The sequence below is a fragment of the Macadamia integrifolia genome, chromosome 7, assembly GCF_013358625.1.
Source record: "Macadamia integrifolia cultivar HAES 741 chromosome 7, SCU_Mint_v3, whole genome shotgun sequence".
Lineage (NCBI taxonomy): Eukaryota > Viridiplantae > Streptophyta > Magnoliopsida > Proteales > Proteaceae > Macadamia > Macadamia integrifolia.
Window position 1 is genome coordinate 5,429,966 of NC_056563.1, and position 11,120 is coordinate 5,441,085.

Here is an 11,120-nt window from a genome sequence, read left to right on the forward strand (position 1 = left end):
GTAAGGTGTTTAAGGCTGCGTTTGGTAGTCGTCTAGAAAAATGTTTCTGACATTTTTCCATTCTATGCGAACAAAAAAATAAAATAAAGCATTTGATGTCAACTTGGTGTTTTCGGTTTTTTTTTTTATTTTTAACGAAAAAATAGGAAAAAAAGAAAAAAAACTCTAAAACCTTGTTTAGTCATTTCAGTTTCATTCCAAATACAAAAGAAATGAACAATTAGGGTAATCATTCCCGAAACAGGTTTACCAAACACTATTTTTTTTATTTTAAAACGGCATTTTGACATAGAAATTGAAAATTTTGTTTTTGACATGAAACACTATTTCTGGAACTGAATGACTACCAAACGCAGCCTTAGACAAGGATGGTGCCAATGGGATTCGAACCGATATAAGATGCTTCCCGAGACACTTTACCCACCATGAATCACCAATGGACTAACCCCCCTTGGGATGCGTAGTACTTTGACTTCTATTGTGCACTTCCATGGCTTTGAATTTTAATGTAATGTTTTTGTCTTATGATGAACTCCGATAAGTCTAAGACTTGATATGTGAATCGGGAACATAGGGCTTATATTTATCCAAAAAAATTGTACCACATCTAATTAGATGTGTTGTGGTTATTGGCTTTTATAGTAGGCATTGAAGAACGGGGCTCCCCAATAATTGTATCATTTCATTCCTACAAAATTGGAGTCCAGATCCTCTCCAATGAATTGAGCGCCCACCACTACATCCAGTGGCTGGGAGGAACCAGGTACACCTCCAACACATTGGGCAGCCAGCACGTTAGAGAGGCTCCTAGTTCACAAAAATGTGATCATAGCCTTCTAAAGGCCACACTGTTCTAAATGGTATTTTGAATGAATCTAGGGGCAGCTTTGTTGGCTAATGAAGCAGGGGTCCTGAGTTGGACCCTTCTCCACGATTCTCTCTTTCCAGGTCCATATGGATTGCGGGTTCTCATATGGGCCTAGGGTTTGCCTGATATAGGTGGGCCTTGTTTAAAAAAAAAAATACATGGGCACGGAACCCTGTCTTTTTAGTGCTTTTCGGCCCAGACAAAGTTGAGTGTGAAAATACCCAGCACGCGTGGGCAGAGGAAAGGAAAGTGACACTGATTTAACAAAGAATAAGGAAAACTTTTGTTATGTGTAATCTATATAAATCTCACCATGTTTGAAAATTAGGAAGCTGTTATCTGTCTAAGAGTGTGGCCTACGCTAGTTTTTCCTGTGTCCATCTCTTTCCTCCCCCAAATATGATGCAAGAGATGTCTATTTACATGGGAGAGAAACACACATGGAAACATTGACGTAGGCCCCACACTCCCGGACATATTTCTTTTTCTTTTGAAAATAATATCATTCAAACCGCGCCAAGGGATTTAGTTGCCAAAATGAAGTAAAATTTAACAACCAGATTTAGAATTAACTGGAGTTACACAATCACATTAGAAAAGTATCCATTTTAGTTTTGCTTTAATTTTACATTCCTTCCTTTTATTTCCTTGCAACCAAATGAAGCTCCAGGCTCCAGCCTCCAGCCACCAGCCAGTTGAGCACCATTTCCCCTATCTTTTTTTTCTAAAGGGTTTTTCTTTTACCAAGAACACCATCAATATCATTACTATGCATATGATTCACTTACAAAACAAAATTTCTTACTAATGTAATAAAAAGGTGAAAATGCCTCAAAAATAGATGATTTCTTTACCATAGGGAGTAAATGTCTGAAATTCTGTGAGAAACAGTGAAGAAAAGGAGATAATAAGCATCGAAATGAATTGTTTACCATAAGGTTGAAATGCCTTAGTAGATATGGTCATATTCAAAGTTTGAAAGCAATTTTCACATCAATATATAACTAAATGTGCCATGTAATTTACAAAAGCTTGATCCAGTATCCATCTGATGCTTCAAAAGCAATACACCTTTAAAAGATACATAAACAAATGAACAAGCATGATGAAAATCAGAAGGAAAATAAAGACAAGGGCAAGGGCAAGATCACCTTCAAATTCCATAAATATAAGAAGAAGGTAGGTCCTTGATTCCTTGAATTCATAAACAAGATCTTTTATGATGTTAGGGTTGGGTAAATGAAGTTCCAAAGTTCTGTAGGTCGAACCTGCAATTTTACTGCGCCCAAGTGTTCCACTCATTCTAGTTCAACAAGCTGAGCTCTCTTCTCTGCTGCTCTTTTCCTTATAAATATGCCCCACCTCAGAGCAGCTTTCAGCTTAAGCCAGCCTACAACAGCCTTCCCAGAATTACGGCTAAACTTGCAATCTGTCTGAGGCTCATACATAGGTTTGTAGGAATAACAAGCCTCATCTGAAAGACCAAAAGTAGTCCCTAACCCATTCCCACCTCCCATATTAAAAGTCTTCAGCAACCGCTGCATATCCTGATTCGCCAACATTTCTGAGCTCCTTAACCGAATTTCCTCAGAGAACATATCTTCTAGACCATGTGCCTCACGTGAACGATTCCAATCACCAGACATGTATGAACCTACAACTGCTGAAGTTCCACCAGATTGGTAGTCAATGCCGCCCGAAAATGACACCTGTGGTGTTGTCAGTGCCAGCCCTACTGCCGGATCCAATCTTGTGAATGGGAATTCAATTTGCTGGTTGACTGTGGTTAGATTGTTCTTAGTATGGAAATTTGTCCCTTGGTCAGTTGAGAAATAGTTCTGCGTACATGTTGGAGGCAGGTAGTAATGATCTGTGACAGGATTGTCATCCACTCCAGGTACAGCCGGTAGTTCTGGTACTCTGTTTAGGGAGTTCAGTAAGACTTTGCCATCATATTCTACAGTGTGTATCCAATTATCATATGCTCTCTTCACCAGCAAATCAACTGAGACCTGTAGATATTTGCGTAAGTTTCACTGTTGATTTTAAGAGGATAAAAGTGATAAACTTGCTTTTTTGAGATAACGAGAGATAAATACAGTCTAGACTCTAGAAGGTTTTTATGAGAGGGAAAACCTGTGTTTTGAACTATATTACGTAGAAAGGTTGTCCCACCAGGGTTAGAAGACCATCTAATTTTATACACCATTAGAGGTAGCAAGATCACATATTAAACTTTATTTCTTGTCCTAGTTACACATGACAGAACATATTTAAAAATAACACGAGTTTCAAACACTAAATAAAAATTGGAGCTCGGTATTATCCAGCAAGGCTCTCTTTCTTCATATAGCAAAATATAGACCTCACCTTTTGACTCTGTGAGAGTGATTCGACAGATAGAAACTGCCCATCTGCAATAACACCTCTAAGCTCATAAATATGGTTGAAGACAGCACCAGAGCTATGGGTTTCATCAGCATAGTAAACGTAGAGCTTTCCACCCAAACCACATGTCTTGGCATGCTCCACTGTATTCTCCCACATCCTATTGGACATTCCACTGCCAAGGATCTGCAAAACAAACATGTTGACTCCTAAAATTAATTTAAAAGATAAGAGAAAAAAAAGAAGGGAAAGAATGATAGTAGGCATTAAAAGGGACACCTGATTGCACACCAAAAGAAGAGGGAACTAAGTTTTAAGTCCTTACAGTCCTTAATTTCTGTGGATCCCTAACGAGAAGTCGGAGGAAATCCTCAACTGTATATACTCCAGCCATTGTCAATTTTTTGTGCAGTGCTCCATCCTTCGCTATTCTATCCAATCTCCAGACTTCATCGTGTAGAGCAGGTGGATAATGTTTCTTGTACACTGCAATGTGAAAGAAATGAATTTGGTCAAATTATACTGATACATAAAAAAATAAAATAAAAAAGAAGGAGAAAGAAACCAAAATCTTGACAATGATAAAGAATACTCAATCAGGATTATGACTCGACTGGGCTGGGCCAGGTGGCAAGGTAAGTTGACCAGGCTTTCAATTGCCAACCCTTGGGGAAGGGTGAGAAGAGAACTCTCTCTCTGTATCTATGGCATACACATGGCACAAGGAACTGAGTCCCACCACCTAATTGCTCCCACATGGGATCATAGGAGAAAACATTCTCCTGACAGGATACCCAGATCCAGTTTATATATATATATATATATATATATTTGTCATGTCATGCCAAATTTGGCAGTTAGCATAAACCAATAGGTACAAGCTTTTCTTTGGGCTAGAAGATCTGAACATGACCCACAGAATGGTGGCTTTAACGCCTGCATGCATTCCATATGAACACTGCAGAAGGATGGGCCCGTCCTGCTCATTTCAGCATAGAACAAATGTCTTTCTATCCAATCATCCTTTAAGAGCGAAAAAAGAAAAGAAAGTGGTAACTAGTGCAAAACCCTCACGTTCTCCCCTATGATCTTTCACAGCAAATGCCTCCGTTTTAGCCTCACGGACACGAATTCCATCACAGTAGCCAGGAGCAACCTTTATGCCAAGCCGAAATTTTCTACTCCTTATCCAACTAGAATTGTCTGTGAAAGTGAGTTCCCCAAGGGTTCCAACTCCCTCTCTGAGAGTTATCTGTAAATCCCCAGTCAGAAGTGGTCTCTTTCCCTCCCGTTCCTTCACTTCATGACTCTCAAAGTGTTCTTTAGTCCAATCATCATCAGCTTCATCATTGAAATCACCTTCAAGCACAACAACATCTAATTTGGCAGCTGATTCTGGTCCTACCTGCACAACAGAGCCTGTGTTCGCATCTAATAAGACAGCATGGATTGCTGTACCATGCTCTCCTTCAAACTTTCCACCTGTGAATAGGTGAGGTGGCAACCTTGACTTGAAATGAAGTTGCAGTTTCCTTCCTTCGGGGCCTTGAATAGTCTGCGGAGAAGGCCTGATTATAAATAGAAATGGAATTGATTAGATACACCAATGAGAGACATATACCCCCCCCCCAACACACACGCACACAAATACACAGAGAGGGGGGTCATTCAAAGAAAATAGTAGCATGATGGATGGTTACGAGACTAAATTCCATCACTTATCACCATCCATGTTCACTGATTGAGTAAAAATCAAAATGGCATATATGAGGATGCACACAAAGACCAAATACTATATTCTATGCTTAGCTTCTGGCACTTAAATATTCTTGTTTTATAAAGAGCTGGGGAAGTACAACAAAAAGGAAAGGTAATTTTTTGTCATCAAGCCTCTTCTGTAGACCAGGAGGTTTGAATATCATTTCATACCAAAGAAGCATTTATGTGACAACTTCATTGCAGTATTAAGGGGCTCTACATGCTAGCCACAGAAGAGTTGTGACCTCCTCGAGGTCTAAATACACTTTGCCATATGGAACAAGGAGTCTTTTTTTTTGTTTCTGTTGAAAATCTTATATTTCAACTTCTGCAGTTAAAGAAGGGATAGTCCAATGAATTGAATGCCATACAGATGAAGGAACAGAAAAATGAACACGTGGAAAATCAAGAGTATCCCTGAGGCAATTGATGGTCTAGATCAGCCATATCACTCCTCCATGTGAATAAAATTGAAGATCACCTAAAAAGAAGATCTAGATGACCTACCCATGTAAAACAACTTAATGGATACAGAAATGTACATATATAGGAAAATATTTCTCCCTTCTTTCCATGCTCAATGATGAAGGGAAGGTATGTAATTCAACTGAGAGAGAGAGAGAGAGAAGAAAGAATACTTCATATTGAACAGTGTAAGCGTGAGTACGTTGATTATGTCCTTTCCAAAAGGCATTCCTTCAGCAAAATCAAATAAAATATTAACAACAACTTTCAAGTGATAGGTTTACTATTATATGTGGTTCCAAACATGCCACACAAGGTTGACTCGCCAATTCTACCAGATTTAGCAGTAGTTCTTTTGGTCAGTTGAGTTGATTGCCTAATGAACTTGGTAGCTTCATTAAGCATAATGAGCATAACTAGATAGACCTTGTCATAGGACAAAGTTTATCTGAATGATATACAAACAACTAATCTATGCTAATCATTTTAATTGCTTTAATAATAAGTGATTCTGCAATAAGCAAACGCACCTTCCGACTAGCTTAGCATGACCTAGTTTTGATAAAGCACGCTCCACTTCCTCACTAACCTGTTTTTTTGCACAAAGTACAATATAAAAAGAGAAGAAAGTTACCAAAGTGCATGGAATAACAAAATGGTACACATTCTTTCTTGGACAGCATATTACAAGAACATTATCATTAACAACATATGAGTGTAATTGATAGACTGTAATTTGATTTAAATAATGCTTGGAGATGAATCATACATTAGTCAATGAATCATACAGAAAATACTAAGTGCTAACAAAACATCTGAACATCTACCAACAAAAGTTACAACACAGAATTCAGCTTAGAAGGACATGGGGATCCAGAGGGAATGTACTTGAAATATCAAATTCATAGGTTGATAAAAGAGAGAAATGATTAACCTTCCAAAATGCACTTTTCTAATAACTCATTAGTTTCATGAGCCACCAAATTTCTAAAAGTTCAAACTTATTATTGAGCTAATAAGCCTGATACCTTGATTTTCAACTGAGCAACTGTTTCAGTAAAAAAAAAAGTATAACCTGAAACAAATTCTATAAAGTAGGTTGATACACCTGAAGACCAGAAATTATACAGAAACCAGATAACAGTTCACACATACCCTCCTCCCCCCCCAGTAGTCTACCGGCGCAATGAAGAATGTATGTCTAACAGGTGATTTAAAAGAAGAAGAATCCAATTAAGTAGGTTTTTCAACGTCTCATAAACTGGAACAACATAAAGAAATATTCAATTTCCCCAGCATATCCAACTGGAAATATGTGAACTAGTAGTTTAGTGGGATAGACACTTCATATTATTCCAAAGCATCCACACCTTTTTTTCATAAGAATTTAATACTTTTCATGCATAATTATACTGAGGTGCAACAAGCAAAACAAGTTAACAGGAAAAACAAGTTGACTTACAATACGACGAAAGAGAGGCTCAAAAGCCGAGCAAAGTCTTTGCAGACTATCCACCTTTAAAGCTTCCACAATAACACTGTTAGACAAACATAAAATATATAAAAATGTTAAAAAGAAAGCGAGATCAGCATCAACAAATTGCAATAATATGCAGAAGGAAAAACTCAATGAGATGCATGGCATTTCACCCTCCGTTGGTTCAATTGCTCATGTGGAATAAGAAACCAGGTAACAAATTAATGACATCCATGACAAGAATCACAAGGGTATTGGGCTTAAAATTTAATGCTCTAGGCCCAAGAAGCCCAATTCAAGTGTTGCCCCAAGCTCTTCCATAGGCCCCACAAGATGCAGCACCCCAGAACGCTTTTTGTCTAGAATGCACCTGAAACCATAGTTGTCAAAGCGTCCAGGTGACGTGGTCACCTTGGTTGCCTGTTAGTGTCGCCCTGCATTCAGCCCCTTCCGACACATTGGGTCACCTAGACACCATGGCAACTATGCTTGTAACCCCATAAATGAGGTCAAGCTTAAACCAGTTTCTATTGTGGTTTCTTCTTTGAATACACTTAGACCAAACAGCTGCTTGTGGGTTGTCTTATATCTAATTTATCAAATTTTAGGGGAGTGGGCCTTTATTTAGTTCATGACTGCTCGCAGATTGTAAAATTAGGAAGTTAAGTTAGTCCTTATCTAATTCTCAAGCTAATTAGGTGTTATAACCCAATTTCAAGTATGAGAAACAACCAAGGGTTGGATGAGGCTGGATTCCCCTACTCTATAGAGAGGGACGGGTTGCAGTATGGTTGCAGTAATGATTCAGTGCCATATTGAATCATTTGGAATAGGTTCCACAATTCTGTATTGGAGAACTTTACCTTTATTTTGAAGGGACAATTTTGCCCATAATGCACAAAAGGTACAAATGAGATGATTGACGAAAGAGCATTTCACAAGTCCTTTCCCTTTCCATCATTCTCTCTCTCCTTTTCTTCTTCTTCCCATATCTTGTTTCTTCCCTTCATCTTCTTCCCAAACATAACACCAATCTACCAAAACAAAATTGCTTCCACTTTAAACTGCAGGGGAACATCCTTCCATATATTTCTCTCCGACGCTGGTGAAAGTCCCCTTGGGCATTTGCATCACTATTGAAAATCTCGGAATCAACTAACTGAACCATGTCAAGCAACAAGGTTGTTATTGAAGACACAGCAGGCCACTTCCCATGATTTTACTTGTTATTAATTCACTGATACAATATGCATTCATTTCCAGTATGGTGACAGGCTCCAGCCCTGATTTACAAGGAATATGATGCAGTGAAAAACAGGGCTTTGTCAACAATGAAGTTCTATGCATTCTTTCCTTATTTATAGTATTTAAGTTGTTTTTCAGTTCTTTAGTAATGCGAAGTTCAAATTAGTCTTTCAAGAACTTAAACATTGGTCACCACCTCCATTCACACCCGCCCCCCCCCCCAAAAAAAAAAAAGGGGAAAGAAAGAACCTTATTTCGGTAGGACTTGGAGGTATCTGAGTCTTCTAATTATATTTTACTTTTTGTAATAAATGGCTGAAACTGTTAATAAGGTTATGTCTCTTGATAAGAATAATGTAAACGGGAAATGGACTGTGTTTTGACTTTTTTCCAATCCAAAGAGAAGTACAGATGAGAAGAACAACATTTCTGTTTTCTTTCTCGTTGTTCTCTCCTCGTATTTTCTGTTATCTTCCCTTATTCAGATAACATCGCTACTTATCTATAGTAGCATGCTCCTGAAGCAAAATAGGCAGATGCATTGACACAGCATTACAGAGTAAGTGTACTTATCTCTAGATTTTGAATTCTAGCCATGTAAGGCAGTTCTTCATTTCCATTTCTTATTGCAATTGTAAGTGCATTCCTAAAAATTGCGAAGATTCAACAACTAAATTATACCAGAAATGCGTCCCGTGATATAATAAATAATTTTCAAGTATTTTACCAAGCTACCGTATCAGATACGTCACATGAAAATCCGATAATATCACATCCTCGTTATATAGTTTCTCGTGAATGTTTTGAAACCAATAGCACTCCCAAATCAATGTTATGAAAGTATAGAGATTACTATGAGACCTCTCTAAGACTGATGAAGGGACTACCCTAGAAGCTCAATCACTAAGGCAGGGACTGGTTTTCAGCAACTATACCCATCGAGGTCAATCATCCTGAAAACAGATTGTGGATCAGTTGATCTGCAACTAATTAGTATAGCTTCAACAAAGTTCTTCGTCTTGGAAATCTCAACTGAAATTTCGGACATTTTGGTGGACCCTGAGACGAAACCTAGTATTTGGGAAACTTCAGCCCAAATTTCTAGCAACAGCCAAGAAAACAATAACTGGTTTCAACCAGGTTTCGGACATTCCATCCTAAATTCAAGATCGAAACCCAAGAGTTAGAACCTTGATCTCCAACATGTCATAGCAAATTTTAACCATGAGACATATATTTCTGCCCACGACCACCAAAGCTTCTTTAAGATGTTCTTGCATAACAGACACTGCAGCATAACTCTAATTTGCTTTTCACATATATATCTACAACCGTGTCATAGTTACCCGTGGATCGAATTTGTTCCGGTTAATATTCAGATAAACAAGCATTCTTTTTTGTTCTAAAAATTGATGTTTTCTACAGGTCATTGTAGTACCATAGATTTCATTTTGCAACAAACGGCTAATCCGCCATCATCACAGCATATTCCAGAGAATTGGCGAGTGATACCAAAAACCCAATAGCTAAAGCAGATCTTTCCAAAACAAAAGGAAACGGTACTTATAAAATACTAATTTACGGATACCCAAAATTAACTTCACAGCCATTTCAGCTCTTCTCAGACATATATTCCAAAAATAAGGTGGGGAAAGCAAAATATAAAGACTTAATCTTAATTTCAATTTCAGAGGGAAAATAGAACTGACACTAACAATAGTAATAAGAAAAGGGTGGAGGAGAAAGGAGCAAAACCTTGCAAGAGCTGGCACATTTGGTTTCTTGGACGAGGCAATATCATCTTCATCCTCAACACTCCGCTCATAACTTCTCTTCTCTCCTCTCTTGCTTGTCATACTTTCCATTAAAAGAAAAAAACGAACTTTCAGTTCAATTTCCAAAACGAGAACCCCAGCTAGATCGATTCAAATAGATCCAAAAACCTTCCAGGAAACTTCCTAGGAGCAGATGAAGATCTCCATTCCAAATCTTTAAATTAAAAAAAAAAAAAAAAAAAAAAAAAAAAAAAAAAGATCACCAAAAACAGAGCATCACATGTGGATCCAATGAATGTTTCAGATTTTCAACTTCATTTCAAAGAAGATTAGAGGACAACGTTGGAGTGAATTTTTTTTTTTAATCTGAGCAAGAACTAGGACCTGGATCTTGAAAAAATGTAGAAGAAACTCAGTTTGTTCTCGCACGTTGGCCCGCCTATTAAATAAGATCTGAGCCGTTGATTGGACATATAATTTAGGAAATAAAAATTTATTTATGTATTATTTTATTTCGCCCGCCACAGCTGTAACGATGACTTCATCAAAAAAAAAAACTGTAATGATGACAGTGATTCATCCAAACCGCGTTTTTCACTCGTGCACCTGAGGACGTTGTCCAATGTGGTCTCCCTAGGTCAAATAGCCATTAGATTGGAATTTTTCCTGGAAGCTGGATTGATTAGATCCTCTCAGGAAGGTTCGTCGCTCCTTCACCAAATGAAATTGGATTTGGGATCTTTCGTCCTCAGACACTAACATGGGTCGGTCGGTGGCCCGAAAAGGTTTCTATTAAAAGAAAGTGTGAGACAGACTGACGGTGTGTGAATTGGCGGGCAGAAGTTGTTTGCAGAATCGGTACCACCTTAACAACCCTTCCAAATTTCTGATGGTTTATTGGGTCCTACCCTCTTGGTTCTTCATCTAAGTCAACGCACTGATATGAACTAGTAGTCGACCCCTTATCTATTCCGACGTGTGGGTCCAACCCCTTCCAAAGCTAGGGTGATTGATAGAGTTCGTTCCCTATAACCTATTATGGATAACTTGTTCGTGGGGTTTTCAGTGAAGTCGGCTTCCAAAGTTGGGGTCGATCCCTTTGGGCCCCGGGTTCTAAGACTTGGGAACGGTCATGAAATTAGTC

General features: G+C 38.2%; 1 protein-coding gene across 1 annotated transcript; it reads right to left on the reverse strand.

The window, feature by feature from the left end:
* Positions 1-1,842: 1,842 nt before the first annotated feature.
* LOC122085187 (calmodulin-binding protein 60 E-like) lies at positions 1,843-10,390 on the reverse strand. Its single transcript, XM_042653650.1, has 7 exons — positions 9,957-10,390; positions 6,942-7,017; positions 6,010-6,068; positions 4,331-4,824; positions 3,582-3,742; positions 3,239-3,442; positions 1,843-2,880 (listed from the first exon to the last, which is right to left on the reverse strand). Exons 1-7 carry the CDS (start codon positions 10,064-10,066, stop codon positions 2,167-2,169), a joined length of 1,818 nt encoding a protein of 605 aa, XP_042509584.1. The 5' UTR covers positions 10,067-10,390; the 3' UTR covers positions 1,843-2,166.
* Positions 10,391-11,120: the final 730 nt, after the last annotated feature.